The following is a 20755-nucleotide window of genomic DNA, read 5'->3' on the forward strand; positions in this document are numbered from 1 at the left end:
TTGAACAATGAATAATAACAATATTAAAAAATTATGCCAACTATTTTGCTTCTTGGTTTACTAATAACCTGCTGTAGACTATGGAGTTAATCTACAGCCAAGCAGCATTTCTTCCATATAAGAAGCATGAAAAAGGCAGAAAATCCCAACTCATCTCAGAGTCCAAGAAAGCTCTGGAAAGTTGTCTTAAAAAAATAAATTATGTATGAACAAAGAGTATGAGGCCACTGTGATTTCAGGTTGTATTTTTAAAAGAAAGACTAACCAGCTTGATTTATCCTACAGCACAATTCTACCACTATAATGACAGTGAAAGAAAGACTTGCTACTTATGGTTTACAAGTATATCTCAATGCATTGATGCTACTGTTGATAGAAAAAGATGAAATAATTTTCTTGAAATAATTTATTTATTTGTCAGACTGTAACATCATGAAGAAACTTAGTATCACTGGGTGTAGTCATCTCACTTTACTAGGATATCTAAACTTAACTCTCCTTGCACAGGTTAGTATGCCATTTAAAGTATATCTTTTACTAGTATTCAGTTCTAAAATGTCTGCATCTAATTCCTAAAGATGGCTTAGTAAATCAGAGTGATCTCATTAGAAAAACTGAACATTTAAAAATGTGTATGTAGAAGCAAACAAGTTCACTTAACTATTTTTTTTTTCCTAGGATAAATCTATACTAATTTGGGGGAAAAAAAATGCAAAAATACTTGAAACATTGTTCAGTTAGTCCCAACACCATGTCATGTGTAAGGGTAGGGGAAGAGTCTAAGGTAGATGCTGTGAAAAGCTAGGGAATGCATGCATAATCTAGCTATTACACATAGAGCACCCCTCCTTCACTCACCAGTGGAAAACATCGCAGAGTTAAAAGGGGAACACAAGCACAGCATTTGAAGTGAATACAAACCTGTCAACTTCCAGTGTTTCACTTTACTCGCTACAACATAACAAGAAACTAAGTAGAGCTCTTGCACCTGTGTTTGTACTTTAACTAATTCAGAGTATACAAGAGGCATAGTTTTCCTTTAAGGTCTTGCAACTGTTCTGAACACAACCTCAGCAATATGGGGTCAATATTTTGGTATTCTCCTACAGGTGTTTAAGATGATAATCCGCCTAAATACTGTCTTGCAGCAAGAATAATTCAACCGTGAAACTCAACACATATCAATGAGGTCAAATTCTAGAACGTTCTTCTAAAAAAGACCGGACATATATGCCAGTAATACCTACAGGTCAACTCTAACGGATCAGGGTGTAAGTCAACTACTGATGGAGTAGTCTTAGGATAAGACTTCCTTATTGGGAGTTCACTGTGTCATCCCATATCCTTTCTTTGAAAGGACAGCACACAATGCCAGGCACTGCAAGGCCAATGAAACACAGTCCGCTGACGTGATTGGTAAAGCAATCCTGTGTGTCTCTTTGAAACCATGCTCAGAGGCCTGAAAAAAAAAGCACTACTGTACCTCCTGATAAACCAGTCAAATTACCAGTCCTTATCTCTTTGCATTCTTAAAAGGACCAGGTAAATTCCTATATTAAATTTCTATTCTGATAGCCACTATCATCTCCATCATATGCATAAGAGAAAGTTACACTCATTTACTATACAGCTACAATGCAAGTTAGCAGCAAAGTCAAATTCAGAACTCAGAAGTATTAAATGAGACATATACGCACTTGGATTGAGCACAAGTTATTGAAAGAGAGAAAAGAATAGGTTTAGGCAACAAAACTATGAATATATCTACTAAATGTGCAAGGAAGTTACACTGATATATTTAAACTTTCTGTGGAAAGTGCTAGGTCTCCGGGAATATTATAAAACCTGCATAGAGTTCTTGGCTAACAGCAAGATTTTCAGTATCCTTGTTTTGAGGGCGGGGAATAAAAAAAAAGGTACACTTCAACAGCAAGTGTTCTAGAGATGTGCAAGAAACTCCTGTAACTTGGTATTTCAGATTTCCAGGGCAATTAACTCCCCACTGTATCACATCATTTAACATTAATTAATTGTTAAAGATGTAGTTATGTAACTTACTGAGCTGCTAAGGATAAAACAGCTCCTGAGCTCCCAAGACTTGAGTGGCATGCCAAATTAATCAGTGAAGCACAGGGATTTACCCTCTCTTCTGAGATTGCCAAATCAAGCAGTCATTCTCCTTTCCGTGTCAACTAATGGGAACAAGTCAAGTAACCGCCAGTCAACTACTAGAGTGCCGTCAGCCACTGCTGCATGGACAGCCTCATGGAGTGCAAGGTTCTGACAAAGTCCCACTGTCACTCCATGTACAAAAATATTGGAGAGCTCACAGCATGGCACACTTGGAACCAGGTACCCTAAATGTGGTTCACTGATACTTCCAGCTGTTTATTTCTTCAGGATAAATCTCAGCCTGCGCCAATTATTGCGTTACCTAGAAACATCTTTATTTTCAGGATAAGCATAAAGTAGGGAATGTCCTAATTAAATTTGCTGTCATATATAGCATGGCTTACAAGTTAGAGGTGGCATTGGCTCACGGCAAGAAAAAAAAAAAAAACAAAAAAAAACACAAAAAAACAAAAATCAACGAATTTTGAGTCCACTCACTCAGCTAGACATTAGCTTAGGGACAGAGCCCAAATTCATTTGTTGCTTTTCAAAAGACTGACAAATCTGTACAATTCCAGAACATAGTGCAAGCATAGTTTAACAGGCATGGAAGCTGAGTCAAGCAGCAGGCAGCTGAACTGCATTCCCAGGAAGAGCCAACTGCTACCGTTTATATAGTGCCTTCTGATTCCATGTGGGTGAGTGATGTTTGATGACTCTGGAATATGGAAACAGTTTCTAATCATTTAAATAAATTACAATTTTGGATGGATGAACAGGGGCTGCATATGAATTCTGAAGCTCACTCAAACAAGGTTTTATCTGAATGGATTTAGGGGGAAATGAGATCGTACAGTTCTTTTTACTGTTTTTCTAAAGTGATTTCAGACGTGACATATTTCATACACATTCTTCCCACAATCCTATTGAAGTTGCTGGCCAGGGACAAGACCTGAAGAAACATGTGGTTGTGGTTCTGTTGCATCAAACGGGCAAGTCCATGTGACCAGCAGCCAGCCACTCATATCCATGCCCAAGCGATGCACATAAGGACATTTGTCTTGCAATGTTTAACAGTTACCATCTGTCTCATAACAAAGTCTGTTGTAGACTGATAGTAATGTAACTGACACTGCTTCATTTTCAAGAGGACAAATTTAGGGCACTGGCATTGTAGAATCTAAAAAGAAAAAAAAAAGCCAAAGATTCTTTGGATTTTCATTTTCTGACCATCTTGGTATTTGTTGATACTATTTTCCCAGGGAGTTCTATGCAATTATTCCTAATACGTAGCCAGTACCAGTGTGAAGAATAAAGCCTCGCAATCAGTATCCATGAAAAGTTAAGATCTCTGGCACACTGCTGCATATCTGACTTCCAACATCTGACCCGTAACCATACAAAAAAAAAAAGTATGGGCTTCCATCACAAGCACATAAAAGCATAACAAGTACACAGAGCTTTGTAACCTGGGCGAAATTTACTCAAAATTTTGCAGAGTTTACCATAATGATAAAGTAGTTTGGTTTTGCTTTTTTTAACTGTTCCAGGTAGCTCTGAATAAAGTTTTGAAATTGCTTTTAGGTACAGCAGAGTAAAAGGTCTAGAAATATTCTCTAAGGCTTCAAAAAAATTCTAGGTAGCTCTCAAATATTACAGAATTTCTCTGATATCTGTACCCATCAGGTTAGGCATTACACCAGTTTCCCAAGCTGCAAGCTATAATTCTGAAAAGAAAATGCTATCTGTTCTGTCAGAAGCACAGACACATCACTGCTATTTGACATCGGCTAATTTGGAAAAGCACATGAATGATAAGAGTGCCCTTGAGAGAATATATAACTTGGGAAATTGATGTCACTGATATGTGAAACTGTCCACTGTGACTGCAATAGTGGGAAGAACCATTGTATTTCCAGAGACTATTAAACAACCATATTTGCCAGCACAGATGTGTGTTTTGTTATTCATTCACCAAGAACGAGTCTCACTCATAAGTATCGGCCATGGCACTGGGGATAGATGCTCAAGAGACTGAGTTTACTGACTAGCGGCATATAAACTTCAGCAAGGTGTGAACAAGAAAAATTTAGCTATACATCCTAACTCTTTCTTAGTTTTATCATATTCTACATCGAACAGGTTTGAGCAGCAGGTACGTGCACTTACAGGACAGCACAGGGTGCCGGCACTGTCGCTGACAGGAGACCGTGCTGGTGCAATGTTACACAGGCATAACATGGCAGAAACATGGGGAGCTGGCACAGGAGAAAACAGATGCCTTGGGATTGTTTTCTGGCAGAGCAGGTGAGGCTGTACCCCTAAGTTTATTAAAACATACCAAACAGATGATTGTTTAGAGAGCTTTTTCATACTTTTTTTTTGAAAGCTAGATTGAACTACTGAAAATATTGGAAATGCATGCTTGCTAGTGCCATCAAGCCCATCTGAATAGGTGGATGTAATGAAGCTGTTTGAGAAATATTGAGCATAAGAGCCCAAAACAAGCTCCAAGGAATTTAAGATTCTGACAAAATGGTTCAGAAAGCACAGACCTACTTGTCTTGAAAATCTTGAAAAATCTTTCTGGTCAACAGAAAGATAGAGAGCTAAACATTCTCCATTTCCTCTGTGGGAGGAAAGGATTGTTTAGGGGACTTCCTTGCACATGGGAGCACTGTCTCAGAAACAGTTTTTGGAGAAAGGTATTTGTGGCATAAGTGAATTTAAGTATACAACAAGCAGAACAGGAACATTTCTAGTTGATGTCAAGATGGATTCCATAAAACAATGACAAATCTTGAAAAGTTGCATCAACACCAAAAATTTGAGAGCATGCTTGTTTGGGGTGACCTCCCTGATAACTTTTCCATTACCTCTCTCCTAGTTATGCGTATTCAATGCATTTGGAGGCCAGCTCTCAGCCAAACCTTTCCTCCTGCTATGCCTCAGTCTAACCAATTGTACAGAAGTAATCCAGACATTTCCACAAGTGAGGAAAATATTAAATTCATTACAGTTATATGCCTATTTGTATAGAATAAGAAAGTAAGGAGGAAATCACTAAATGGCTGAACACTGAAGAGCTAACGTGTGATGGACTTCATAGATTACATACAATGAGTAAAGTTTAGCCAAGGGTACTGCTTTGTAGATACATACAAATTTAATTTTAAAAGTATGGAACCAGTTGAAATGAGCTCGTTATATGTTTACAAGATTACAGCTTATATTCTTTAAAAAAAAATGAAGTTCTGCCTGCAAGTATCTTTCATATATAGACATGTAATCTTACAGACTATTTTTGGATTAAGCATGATAAGATGCAGTAGAGGAATATGTTTCAAATAAAGCCAAGGTTTGGCTAATTACATAACAAATAGTAAAAATTCATTATAAAAGACATCTAAGCCTCCAGCACATTGCTTTTTATAAAAAAGCATGGATCTGTTCATTTTTCAAAATGAAAATCTCAAACTCATGGGTTTATTAGAATGCTAAAAAGCACTATCACTTCAGATTAACAGAACAAGTTGTTAGTCATTGAAGAATAAAAATCGGGATGAAGTTACAAGACCTTGAAACTGGGAAACTGTCCTACTTTCCTGGTGTACAGAACATGGGACACAAATGCTCCACATAATTTAGCATCATATTATTCTCTTAGTGTCATCCCTCACTTAAAAGGCATTCCAATCAACACATTATTAAGAGTAAATAAACACATACTCTAGTTTAAAACCTAACTACTTTTAAGTATCTAACATCAGTATGTAGGCTTTTTGCATAAAAGTTGCACAATCACAAAAAACCCCCAAACTTCTTATTATATAGCAAGAGGTGGTACAGAAAAAAAACAGAGAGTCATTACCATTTTCTGAGGTGTCTATTATAAAAACATTATTGTTAAGTCCCAAGAGTATCTATATGAAAGCTTTGTGAGAAGTGTAACTTATGTTTTTCTTTTATCTTCCAGTCCTACAAATTCAACGTGAAATGTGTCAAGCCATGTTCTTCCAAGTTCACATGGCATCACTAGTAACAAATGAAAATTTCACACTTATTTTGAGTATGAAAAAACAGAAGAACACAGCACACTCTAACTGCTAAGTTAGACCCACGGCAATAGCAGAATTGTTAGAATGAAAATGTTCTAATAAGAAAATTAGCATAGACTAAAAGCACCAGTTCTGAGGATGAAGAACATGGTATTCTTTATACACACTTCCACAAAATTAAGAATATGCTGTTTGTTGCCAAGGTTTAAAATCCAAGTTATAAAATTCTATCAAGTTAGACTTGAAATCCAGCACTTGAGTTAGAAAGATAAAACTTCAAAGACTACTTCTTGTAGTTCTAACCTCAGCACTCTAAAGTCAAAATAAACACTGATAAGAATCATAAAAATATGGCCTGGTCAGCAACAATTGCCCTGTCTTGCAAGCTGTTTTAGATACTTTAAAGTCACAGACCTATTAAAAGATTCACTTTTTTCTTTCAGAACAAGGTCTGTCGCTAGACAAACAAAGTCTTAATTAAAATTACAGAAGGAAGCTGAGAAGTAGTAAAATACTGTCTCCAGAAATCTGAATTTAGTTTGTTGGCAGAACTCTAAAACAATACATTATTTATGGACTGCATGCAGTTACATGTATGCATCTTTTATAGATGCAATATAATGGATCCAATCATTTGGAGGGATTGCAAGAGCTCAGATTAAAGCAAGATGTCACATATCATATTAGATATAAAGCCAAAATCTAATGAGACAAGTAAAGGTCAGAGCAGCACACTGCAGATTCAATTCAATACCCCCACTCTCCCTCCTGTTCGTAAGCATGCAGCATAACTTCAACTTTAAACACAAAGCAAAATGAAAAGTTAGCCTAAAAGGATAATACCAACGCCAAATTCACTAAAGTAAACAGGGAAGTCAAACTTCAGTTTCTGTTCCACAAACTAAATCATTACAATTCAGTTCATCATCTCTAGTCCTTCTTTTCCAAATTTTGGTGACTGACGCCTCATTAATTACTGCTTGATACAGCAAAGTTTGAAGTTATTAACACTCCCTACTGGTGGGTTAATAAAAAAATCCCAACAACTGTGTCTAATAGTAACGCAGCACCTCTAGAAGTGCATTACTTGCACTTCTACTGGGAATCAGGATCCCAGCTGATTTCTCTATTGCACTGCACTTCCCCTCTCCCCATTCTTTACGGTCTGCCTATCTTTCTGCTCAGTACTAAGTCTTAAATGAAAACACTTTTTTCAGTAAGACTTTTCCTTAAGGCCTTAGAAGTAACTATGGTCTAGTTAGCCACCTTTTGTCTTTCAGGTGAAAAAGTCTACACCCAAGAAAGGTGAGAGTAGACAAGGAAAAGCAGACTGGTGAGGAAAAAACAAGGATGGGACAGTGAAGGATGCAGAATCAGAGCAACACTGGGATTTTTATACTGTTTTTCTCTTTCCAGGTTACTTATTTTCTACCCTCTCAGCTTTGTGTTTTCCCTCACCTGTTTTTCTGTCTGCACTTTCTCCAATTTTCTGTCACTATTCCTTTCCTAGTATGAATTAATATTTCCAAGACATAATTTGCTGTTAATTTAAAATCATTAAGGAATTATTTTTATGCCTCTTACTGTCATTTGTGGAATATTTCAATCACTTTGCCTCCCTCCCTCCTCATCCTTAACATGAGTTAGGTCAAGTCAAAATAATTTAGACTTCCTCACTCTTTTCAAGAGCAGTATATGTTCTAACACCTTGCATATCCTAGAGAACTTCAACATAAACATCCCATCTCAGTGGCTTCAGTACTGCTCCTCATTATTTTTATATTGCTCTTGGTACTCCCTCTCACCACTTCAAGGTATTTAAAAAAAAATATTATTGTACTTACGAAAACACTTATACAATATATTTTTGGAAAGTAAGAATGTGGTATGTCTGGGCTTCCGGCCCTTAATCATTTATCTTCCATCCTCTCAATTTTTATTCCAGTTTGCTGTATTTCTTATGCAACAGAATATGTTTTCATTTGTTCTTTCCTTTTACGGAGATTTCTCTTTAATATATATTGACTCTGCTTCCTCATTTCATTTTGCAAAAATCTGTCTTCTCCATTGTACATTAGAAGCATTTATTAAAAAAAAAAAAAAATAAATAATCTTTTCTGATATCCCTGTTACATGCAGATCTTTTTCTTTTTCTGACCCTGCTGAAATCCCCTGTCCACATAATGTCCACTCTGGGCAGTCAAAATTTCGCATTTGATTCTCACAATCCCCTCCACCCACCGCTCAGTCCTGCAGCCTGCCACGCACTCCACTTCTGCTCTGTTGCAAGACAATAGTGAAAAGATACCAAGATACCCTTTAGTAACTTACCAGCAAAATTCTTCCTTCAAAGCTGCACTTCAAATCTTTCATTTCTGTTAACATACTAGGGAAAAAAATAAATCTAATTCTACACCTCACAGCTTGACTGCAATTCTGGTTAATTCCTTGTAAACTTCTAAAATCTTCATTTCCATTACAGCTGATGATGCTTTACATTTTAGTTTAAAACCCCATGATTTAAGGTTCATTTTCTTCCCAGTTTTCTTCATAATTCAGAGTTTCTTCCTACTGCCTCTTTCTGTGATTACCATCTCAAATTTCTCATACATGATAAAGTATTTTTAAGACTATATTTTTTTTCCTCTCTCCCCTTTCTTTTTTATTTTTTTTAGAAGTTGGCTTATCCTTTTTGGGAACAGAGATACAGTCTTTCTCGAGTCAATCTCACTATCTCTACAGATACGAAAGAAATACCAAAAGAGATGAGCACATATAACAGAAGTGATCATTGCCATACACCATGTAAGCAAGCATATGACAGTTTCATTTTTCCTTTTTAAACACATTTTGCCTTTGGGTATTTTTTTTTTCCCAACATAGTGTTGCTTTTCTAATCATTAAAAGAAGCAGATTATTTGAAACAATTCAATGACCCTACTTATGTGTTACTTCTTAAATTCTTCTGGTTTTTATTCCAATAAACTTATTAATAGCTCTCCAATTTTCCTGCTACGCTTCTTACTAACACACTCTTCCCGCTCAGAAATGAACTTCTAAAAAGACAATTGCCAGACTTGAGGCCATTTGTCCCATTCCCAGCCCTTCTCCTCAGACATTTCCCTTCCACAGCAGTCATGCTTCAAGGATGCTTTTCTCTAACATGCCACTATTTCTCACCAACTTCTGAACAGTTGAAACAGACTTTTGCAGTATTTATCTTCCAGGTTTTAGCATACTTTTTCAAGCTTTTCCCATAAAGTAACACAAGTTGAGAAATTAATAAGAGCTGTATTCTTAGGATTTCTTCCCCACACATCATCATATCCATTTAGAGTGTAACCACCTCTGAGCCCTGAATTAACTTATTGGTCTCTAATTTCTCAACAACCTGTCAGGCAGCCTGAATCAGCCTTTGCTTTCACCCATTAGTTACAACAAATAAATATATATTTAAGCTATCCAGATCTAAGATTACTTACACACTTATTCTCTCCAATATGCCAATGAAAGTTGCTGAAAAAATTATTCCAGAATTTCTAGTTTAATTTTTGATTTACATTTAAACTGTTTTTTCTATCATCACATTTTTTTTCTTCTGCTAAATCTTACAGAATAACAGCTTTTTTCAAGATTTCCAGAATTCTCTTTTCTCTCTCCCCCTCTCAGCCTCCCATCCCTCTTTGTAAAGCCTCTTAGTGATGTTTTATTATTCATGCACAACTGTTTGAAGTTGTAATCTTATTTGAAACAAAACCTAGGAGTTGACAACCCTTCTGGAGACAAATACAATTCCAGATGGCAACTGGAAATGAACGAGGATCTCAACTCAGAGACACAGTAAAGGGAAAAGTTTACAGACAGAACCTGATCACCGTAAGAAGGAAGCATTGACATAGAAATCCCTACTTTTAATTGATTTAAATTTCCTCTTTTGCATTGACTCTATATACGTTCTGTGTTCTTCATAGTATAATTATTGAACAGCACCTGGACTGATAGATTAAGAGGCAGTTAAGTATGAGACTAATAAACTAGCTGACGTCAAATAGGTCACTGCAAGGAGAAATGGAAATAAAATCCTGGGCTTCTAGAACACTTCAAAGTTTGGAAACTCTGAGTCTACCATATGAACTTGTTTTTAAACTTCCTCAATGTAAATGTAGGAATAGAAGCAGAATTTCATGCCTCTGAAGTAATAAACAGTTGCAGAACTCCCTCCAAAAAGTTGACCTCGAATCAGCTGTCATGGAAGAGATCAACAGCATGCCACCTCTACACCATCCCCACAGGTCAAGCAACAGTCACACTGACATAGAACTAAGCCAATAACTTGAGCTCTCCTAATGAAAAGTTTTTTCAAAGTATCAGAAGCAAAAAATTGGCTTAACCACATAGTATATATATATAAAAAAGGCTCTGAGAGCTCTCTGTATGTGAAAACCAAAACCTTTTCAGAATTACAATGCTCCATATAATAAAACACATGCAACTTAGGTTTCTCTCTGTTGTGAAATATTTTCATCATGAATATTTTCAAGACATTTTGGGGTTAAGAAAATGAAAGCCTTAGTAAAGCAGCAGCAACTATTTTGTACAAAGGAGCAGCAACTATTACTCTAATGAATTTTTCCTTTTTACTGGCAGGGGCAACCTTTGTTAAACTAGAAGTTAATTTCTTCCAAATGTGCATTTAAAGCTATCTGGCAGTAAGTTTTAATGATCATATATATGAAGTCTGGAAGTTAGTAAGTCAGGATCATTAATGAAAAGGTTATAAATACAGTCTGCATATTTTTATTTATAGGATTTGTACATCTATCACAATCTAAAAATATACGTACAGGTACATGCTTAAGAGTATTGTGACAAAAGGCATACTTTAGTTATAGAAATGCTAGTATACCTGAAACCAAATTCATCGTTACTGTTCTTCATCATGCTGACAGCCAGAAAAAATTATACTTGTATAAAACAAGCTTTATATTTCAGTGTTTTATGGACAAACTTTCAAGTTCTTACAGAAGAAATGTAGTTAGAATCACAGGACAACTCAAGCTAGAAGGGACCACTGCAAGCCTCTAGTCCAACCCACCACTCAAAGCAGAGCCAACCTCAAATTTAGACCTGGTTGTTCAACTCATCCTAGTAAGTTCTAAAAATCTCCAAGCAAAGAGATTCAACAACAACAACTCTGTTTATCCATTCTGATTTTTGTTCTCCTTTTTGGAAGATGACTAATTGCAGCTAAAGACTTTGTCCTTGACTCTTATCCTTCCACTGTACACCTTTGACAAGAGCCTTAAAATGCTCTTTTCCACTCTCAGGTACATAGTCATCTAACTATAACCATAACGGAAAGTGTGTGAAAAGGGTACAGAGCACAACCGCAAAATAAATCATGTCAAAAAATACAAGCATAGTCTGAGCAAGAGAATCACAAGCATCCACTCAGTAGTGCTCATGATAAACACAGACAATACGGAGCATCAAGCTGATTCAAACTCAACACTTCAAGCTATTAATAATTCTTTAAAGAACAACAAACCTGGGCGACTTTAACGGAATTTTGAGTAGAACCACCAGCATGATATTCTACTTTGAACTTTTTCACAAGTTCTTCAAATCTGTTAAAAAAAGGTGGAGAAAAAAAAGTTAAATGCTACAATTTTTGTTTGTTTTCAAAAGAAGGCATGACGATTAGAAGTAGATAACATCATGTTTTTTGAATACAAGAAATTCAGATACATTTTTATAACCATTACATATGGTGCAAGCTGGAAACATCTATTTAGATTTTCTCCAATTTACAAAGCGGTGTGACATCACCTTGAGTCCTTTAGCTTTAAGTTACAAGTGGAGCAAATATCTGAAAAAGCATTATCTGAAGCAAAAGCTTGATTGCAATAAACTGTTAGATTGATAAAAACATATGCTTGAAGAAAAATTATATAAATGAAGACATTTAGATACTTATTCTACCTCATTAAAGACAGAAACAGAATGTAAAATTGAATGAGAAGACTGAGGAGATCTAGTGTCTATTTCAAAATTAAGCTGATCCAAACAATGGTGCTATGTTTTAAGTTTTTATATGAAGTAGTACATTTTGACAGATGAGTCAGTTTTACGAACAAATCTACTAGTATACTAGAGAATTTGGTAACAGAAGAGCCAAGTGTCTCCAGAACAGCTTTCAAACCCTTCAAGTCGTACTACTATGAAAATATGGTATTCTCTGGTAACATTCAGGAGTTTAAAATCAGGCTTGAATGTGAAAACAAAAATTTAATCTTTTAATGGAAATAGCTACCCTCATATTTCTGATTGAACTTTAGTATTAAGACTCAAATAGAGTTCTGTAAAGACACTCTTGTCTAGGGTAGTCTCTGCATCTCTGATCACAGTACACTACAGCTTAAGAAACAGCCTTCTCCTCTCTTGTGACAGGCTGCATGTAGTTAAGGGAAGTATCACAGAAAAGGAAACTTATATGAGCGAGTTGTGGAGACTGCAGGGAGGCTGTGCACAAATACTGTCTCATGCCTTTAAGTTCTACATATACTTCAAAATGAGTGGATTAAACAGCAGGATTAACAACCTGAGAAGAGAGACTCAGAAGGAAGTACTCCTGCAGGCAAGTTAAAATGTTTACCATAACTTTTGTTTGCACATTTGAGGTTCAAAATGACCTTGAGGTCAACCCTAATTAATAGCATAGGTTTGCTCTTACAGTGTATTAATTTTAGATGTTTACCTTTAACAAATGAAGCTTGCCCAGTTAGATGTATTTAAACATATTTTATTGTATTCACCTTTAGCATCTTTCAAAACAGTGACACATCTCTATTTCAGACACAGTGAAAAACTAATATTACCTGTCAACCCTACCCTTCCTCTCCCCCTCAAAACCCCAATCTCCCCATAGCATGTGAACAGTGGCTTTGAGCATAGGCTTGTCAAATAATGACTTGTTTGTTTAAAAGGATTTGCTTTTCAATACCATGTTCCTAATAAGTGCATTTTTATTTCTACAGTACTTTCCATTTAATACATTTGAATAACGAGCTACTCACCCTAGCAAACTACCAATGGGCAGACTACTAGAAAGAACCAAGAACTAAATTGCTACATATGCTTTTCACGGTTATCCACACTACTAATTATCCACCAATTCTATGTCAAGCAATTGAAACCTCAAATGACAGCAAGTAGCTGAGAGTGGGAAAAAACAAAACACAACAGGTCTCCTAATAACTGCTTCTCAAAGACATACAAACCTTCATGAACCAATTAAGTATTTTTGAAATAGTTTTTCTTTAATTTAATTGACATTTTAACTTTTCAATCAATTTCAGTATGTACTGCCCAAATCACATGGTTATTTTTGTATTCTTCTACATGCCAATTGATATTTTAATTCTTCTATCTAAACACATCTAATGTTTTTATGTCCATATTATTTAATGGCATGTTATACCTAATAAGTTTAGTATACTGTAGTTGATCATCTACATTAGCAGCTCTAAATCTAGATGAGTATGTATTTAAATACTCATCTTGTAGTTTGAATGAATAAAAGAGGCAGTATCTGAATTTTGGGGCGGGGGAAGGAAACAGCCTTAAAATACTGTCCTTATTATGAAGATTTCAAGGTGGCAGCTATGTCATCTAAAAAATAATCTGAACAAAATATTTTACAATTACTTAATAGTATAAGGCAATGTCCATTGTCTTTCACTATTTCAGATTGAATATTAAAAGACTTAACTCCTTTTCTTCGGATTAAGATAGTAAACTCAACATCACTAAAGGTCTGTTCTATAAAATACAACAAATTGTACAAATGCAAGAAAAGTAATTTTTGCTGGTCATTTTCCATGACACATCAAAAGGACAATAAAAATTGTGTTGTTTTAATCCACCAGAGCCTGATAACCAAGTTGTATCAAGCATGACCTCAAAATTATGAATGCAAATAGCTTTTTATCTTAAGAAAATGAACAGTTAGATGCACGTTTTTCAAAACGTCAGCAGATGGCACAAGCAGTATGGGAACACTGACTTTGTCACTGTCTGCTCTACGTCTGACCTGCAAAGAGAAGACTGTCATTCCAGCACGCCTCAGAAACATGGTATTTGCTTTTATAAAACTCTCCATTTTAAGGAAGGAAGTTCAACTGTAGAAACTGCTCTGAGGCCTGGGAATGCTAAACAGAGCTTCTGTGTGTGCTTCAGGACTCAGCTGTTATCACACTTAGGATAATTCAAGAAAATTAGAACCTTATGAGCAAGACTGAATAATATTTTTGTTTGACTTTCTGCAATTGTTGATCTTTCTGAGTATTTCTTAAGGCTGTGCTATATCTGAGAACTGTGACCCTTCTCCTGACCCAGCAACACACCGTTACCTTAAATAACAGAACAATAAATCTCACAGTCAGCACCATATAGATGGGTCCCTATTTTTGGTATCATGAATTTGTTCACCACATTACAGTGTATTTCAACAGAAACAAATTTGCCTTTGCAGCAGCATATGTTTTCAGCTGTGATACTGCTGATCAGCTCTAGCCCTGACCAAAGAGGATATGTTCATGTTTTGCTCAATTACACTAAAGGCAATAAGCACTTGTCAGTTGCCTTTTTTTTCCCCTTCCCTTTATAAAAAAGTATCAACTCTTAATTGAACTTGATACTGGAAAGGTCAGCCTTTTCACTACCTTCCTTTTTGACAGAATTAACAGCTTTTAAAATAATGAAAAAGCATAAAGGTGGTAACTGAAGAAGTTATTTTATAAAACAACAGAAACAAAAATGAGAATAAATATAAATTTTCTTTTTAATATACACCACCTCCTTACATTATAGGAGGTGAAGGCTTATTTTTAAAAGGCACAGACTCCTTTTATGTATGTCACATCTCAAACTGGAGACGGCTGTTAGAATTTCATCCCAATATCACTGCTGACAATTTCACAACCTGTTTGTCGCAAAAACCATTCACAACCTGAGCATCACTACTCATCTTCTCTGTGTCCTCTTACCAAACTAAGTTTAAAGCTCACACTATTTCTTCTCATAGCACCTCTTAGAAAGCATGATTTCCTGTACTGTATAGATAAATGGACTCACCCTAATATCTGATCTCTTCCAATAGCTGCGAAGATCACCTGTGTGGGCTTATCCCTCTGAGCCTTGCCTCTCTCCACACCCCTCTGCTGGGCCCTTCTCAGCCATTTCAAGCAGAAGCCACTTCTTGATGTTTTCAAGGCCCTGCAAAGTGTTCCCACCCTTCATTCTGTACATACAGCCCCCAGGCACAAAGCGGTCAACAAAAATGCCTCTTCTCTCATTAACTCATGATATCATTCAATGTCCAGTTACTAGAATTTTCTATGAATATTAGCAAATCTACTCTAAATCTTCCTTCAGACTATCTTTCACCATAATGTCTAAAACACATCATCAGCAAAGCTATGTGATTTCCCAAGGCTATTCTCCGACCTAATGGCTGGCAGTCCTCTGCTGGATCAATACCCATCTCCTGTGATTTGCTTTTTACACAAAATCTGAGGTTTTTTTGAGCCGGGACTATCTTCTTGCTACGTGTTACACAGTAACAAATACAGCCCTGTTTGGCTCACCATGGTTTCCAAACCAAAATGACAACAAAAATAAGTACATAAAACATCCCCTAGAACTGAAGGTAGACAACATAAGGCAACAGAGCTGCAGTAAAAAAAATAAAGCAAATCGAGTAATGCTGTTAAGTTTTTGGACACAACTTAGAGTGCAAGGAAACTATTTCGAAGAGTAAAAAGGCCACAGAATATCAACATTTAACTGTCTTATATATAGGGACAACCAGGAAAAAACACTTCTGACGCATATGTCAGAAGCTACTTATCTGCAACAAGCAGAGAAAAGTAATCTCTTGTTTTTCAGCAGGGTGTGTTGCCCTGGATATCCTTTAATATATCTGCTTATTACCTAAGATGTACTCAATAGCATCCATCAGCAGGGAGCTACACTTTAAAAAAAATCAGCTGCCAAAAAACAGCTAAGGAACAGAGAAAAATTATTTTTGCCCTTTTTGCTTTTGTATGCCAGCTAATGACAGCCTGAACATCAGACAAAAATCTGGTTATTTTGTGTAACAATAACACAATATTTCCAGTGGATTTTACATTTTTGTTTGGTGTTGTAAAAATGTTCAAAAACACTTAAATCAACAAAAGGTTGCAAGTTGCAGATAAGTAACTTCTTTATATTTGGAGTAAGTTAGGGCTCAGGAGGCAGCCTTTGTCGATCCCTCTAGAGCAGAAGGCAGACCAGGATTTGGTATGTTTTCAAGCTATTGGATGAATTTTAATTAGATTTTAATTAAAAATCATAATTAATGGTGGTTCTGACACCTTTCCCAGAGATTTATTTTTAGTCACAAGAAGTAGTCATATTAAGACATGCCAATAGCTTAAATGTTCATCTGTGAGGAGAACCAGACTAATACACTGACACTTGGATGTTTGATACTTTCAACTGCATTTTTTTAAATCTACTTAAATCTTCAAATTAAGTAACCTCTGTCAGAATGTGTATGAAATCACTCCATAAATTAAAGAAAAAAATAAGTGAGAGAGCGAGCATCATATTATAAAGCTGTTTTAATAATATTAAAAGCTCAGTAAAACTACAAAAAAAGGTACAAAATATTCTTTCCATTTTTTAAGAAAACCCTCAAGGAATAAATCAACACAATAATGCCAAACGTGCATCCTGATTGTTTTGCAGGGCATGGCAGAAGTACTTATGCATACATCTGGACAAGCCTGTCGTCTGTCACATTCTCAGTTTCATCAGCGGCTGGGCCAGCGCCAGCCAACACAGGCAGCCACACCAGCAGGCAGATGGGGCACATGTTGCAGCCAGCCAGCCTGGCCTGGCCAGTGTTAGCAAGCAAGCCGAAGCCCTCAGAATTTGACCCTAAGTGAAATCTAATTCATATTTAAGGAAAAGGTCTAGTTTCGAGATTCAAACATTAAAAATAATGCCTTGTGGTTTAATAATAAACAGAAATAAAAGGGAAATACTTAAGAAGAAATACTGTGGCTAAAAAGTAAAGTAATTCTTATTTTTAACTTTAAAGAGTGTACCTAATTTCTCTAAATTGTACAACTCGGTGTTCAAAGTTTAAGGCCTATAAAGGGCAGTGATATAAATGAACTATTTCATCCATGATCTTTGACGTATAACCAGCTAAGATGGAGATGCAGATATAATCGGTTGTTCTTACTTAAAATTGGACCTGAAAGAGCAAAAATATTGCCTCTCTAGAAATGAGGTGCAATCACAGAGGTACATGAGAAAACTGTATAACAGCTGTTTGGCAATGACTGACTTTACCCAGAGCTAGTTCTTCCCCTTATTAGCTTGGCACAGAATTAAAGAGCTTGGGAATGGGTAGGGGAGTAAAGGGGAAGAATGAAACATACTAAAAAGGAAGTATTGGAGTCAGGTTAGCACCATGGACATAAAACACGACAGAAAGTTCAACGTGTTAGAAATACGATTGTTTCAAATGAATATAGAAGGTTATCATATTTTTTTCCTTTATTTACTAAAGTTCACAAAACAGTGACTCTTCATGAAAGTATTTACTGTTGCAAACCAGAATTACACAAAGTATTTTCCTAATCACCTCATCCAAACAACCAGCAAATGAAAAAAGCCAGTAATTCCAACCAGGTTAGAATTATGAGTACCAAATGTTAATATATGAAAGAAGAAAAAAAAAAATGCATAGGCAAATTGCAAGATTCATAGCTTTGAAATATTTTACCACAAATGTTAGCGAGGTTGAAAAAAATGCACTTAAATGTCAGTTTGATAAAAGCCAAAAGAACATTTTCCACATGTGTTTGCATTTAGGCATATTGAAACAAGATGGGAAAAGTAACAGTCATTCAAATGTAAGGTTAAAACATCAGCTCTTAAGAATCATGATTTAAAGACATTTCGCAAAGTATTTTTTTTCTTTTCTCAGCAAAAAGTTAAGCAAATTTATGCTAGTGTTCTTGAAAAGCCCTGCTTATTCCAGATTATCTGGATATCTTCGTACTCTATATTATCTCAAAACCGTACACGATTATAGACAGAAGCATTAGCCACCACAAGGCAAGTTTTACTGTTGCTATTATGAAATACTGCAGGAAAACTAGGAGAAAAACTACACTGTTAGATACATTTCCGATTCAAACTGTCACTAAACACTACAAATATATACACACATCATATATTCAGAGTATCTTCAAAAACATTAATGTATATTATATATAATTACTACAGTATAAGTCAACAAGACTAAAATTTCTCTCCCTCTAGTAAACTTCTAATGAAAACAGTTTTAAAAGTTCTGTCTGAGGATACTTAATCAGAAATATTATTAAAAAATTTCCATCAGTTCAATAATTCACTACATCAGTTCAGTAATTCACTACAAGTTTATGGTTTCTCCTCACTGTCTTTTTGGAAAATCTTCCAAATGATCAGCCAAGACTCAAAAATCTAGGGATTTGCATCATAATATTTGTTGCAAAACACTGTAGCCAGAAATAGCTCCCTGCCCTAACGCATAGCAAATAAGGATCAAAAGACATTGCAGGCAGGGAAAAACATGTTGCATTTACCTTATTCACCCTTGGATATGCCACAGTGTGTTCTGGAGCACTAAGGAACAAGGGAATTTCCTTCGCTATTTCTCAGCAGTATTACAAAAACTACACTTACTCCTGATGTTTCTAGTATACATTTGGCAGCTTGTATACAAGAGTACTAGTTTCAAAAAAAACTGTGTCATTTTCTGTTTGTTTCTTTTAAGTAGTATAGGAAGAATACATGCTGAGACCTACCAGTAAATTCTTCATCTCCAAATATCCTTGCTAACTAGCCAATGAAAGGGCAAGTTGGTTTTCATATTAGAAAGCAGTATACTTCTTAATCCTTTTACCATCAATAACTTTGCCCTACAATAAAAATGCAGGAAAACAAGTAACACAGACTGGTTTTGAAAATAAAACTAGATTTACAAAAAGCAAATTAGAGATCATAATCCTAATTATGCAGTAATCATACGAGACTGCAATAGATGCTTCCCACTTGGCGCAGTACAGACCAGGTGTTAACTGTCAGGAAATCTTTAGTGAATGCTAATTGAAACTGCTGTTTCACAAGCATCGACTTACTCCAGCTCATATCAAAGTGAAAATTTGTTAAACAGAATATTTGCCAAGAATATTTTAATATTACAAGTATTCAGTCATCAAGAGATCTTAGACTTTACCATTGCTACAAATTAGATTATCTAAATTCCTTGTGCAAATCATATTAAGCTATCTGTAAAGAGCTGACAAAAAAGGACAAATGCACACTCACACCTGGCAGAGAGAAATATTTTACTACAGTAAATTTACAATTTGTACTTTTATCTATAAATACATCAAAACAGTAAAAAAAAAGTTAACCAAATGGCAAAGTTCAGGTTTCAATTCAGAGTGGATAAAATATCAGCAAGTTCTGCAGACAGAGCTGTTCCAAAACCAAATTATAAACTAATTGTTTCCACACATCACTCAGATCAAGCATTTTATCTGAGTAATATTTTCAATTAACACAAAGTCCAAAACAATGGTGACAGTTGTTAACCACAATCTAAATCAATATTTTGTTCTTCACAATAATATAAATGGTTCATGTCAATTCAACTATACTGTTAAAAAAACCTATTTTTTCTTCATCCCTTTTGCAATTTTATATTGTTTTATATCAGTAACCAGTCTGTATATTTAAACCAAGAAAACATTAAAAATATATCAGGATATTTAAGTAGACCAAGAAGCAGTATATGTCCACTCTCAGCTCTTATTAATGTGCAGTGAACCGTAATAATTTTCCTCATGAAGAAATAATGAGTGCAGAAAACCCCGCTTTGAGCAAACCAAGTAATAATTTTATTTTAGTTCTCTTTAACCTCCCTGTTTCTCAATGCAGCTCTGTCTGTAGCTCAAAAACACAGGCAATAGTTATTACCACAAGAACACACACATACTCCCAAATATATTTCCTTTCTTCAGTTTTTGGTAAGTACACAATCACATGTCTACATCTTTATTTTCACTAGGTGGCACTGGAAACTACAAAAGGAGTCAACTGTTTATTACCAACATCTTAGGACACTCAAAGGAGGGAAAACAAGATTTAAGAAAGAAGGAACCAGAACTGTTCAGAAGGGATAACACGGAAATACTTTCCTTCCGCTTCTGGAGAAGACAAAAGCCTTGCTTTCCTACAAGCAGGAGAAATTATGCTGGTGGGATGACATGTGAGGACTGGATACACCAAATAGCCTGCTACCTGAGAAGATGCGTAAATTGCCAACTAGAGAGGCAATTATGGGACAATCTATAGAGTCAGTGCAGTGTACTCAACTAGCCCTAAACAGCTGAGATCAGGATTTGGAAGCAGACTAGCCACAGTAGCTTGAGGCTTCGGAAAAGTTCTTTCTGCTAAAACACAAGGTAAGTTTC

At 35.7% G+C, this 20755-nt stretch overlaps 1 protein-coding gene across 3 annotated transcripts in view; it reads right to left on the reverse strand.

Moving 5' to 3' along the window:
• Window positions 1–20755, reverse strand: part of ADK (adenosine kinase) — a 287218-nt gene that overhangs the window by 193941 nt on the left and 72522 nt on the right. For all 3 annotated transcript variants that reach the window (XM_065842920.2, XM_071811816.1, XM_065842921.2), the window contains exon 4: window positions 11719–11797. In XM_065842920.2, coding sequence (XP_065698992.1) covers window positions 11719–11797 — 79 coding nt within the window. The remainder of the gene's footprint in view (window positions 1–11718; window positions 11798–20755) is intronic.

Source organism: Patagioenas fasciata, chromosome 8, assembly GCF_037038585.1.
Source record: "Patagioenas fasciata isolate bPatFas1 chromosome 8, bPatFas1.hap1, whole genome shotgun sequence".
Taxonomy (NCBI): Eukaryota; Metazoa; Chordata; class Aves; order Columbiformes; family Columbidae; genus Patagioenas; species Patagioenas fasciata.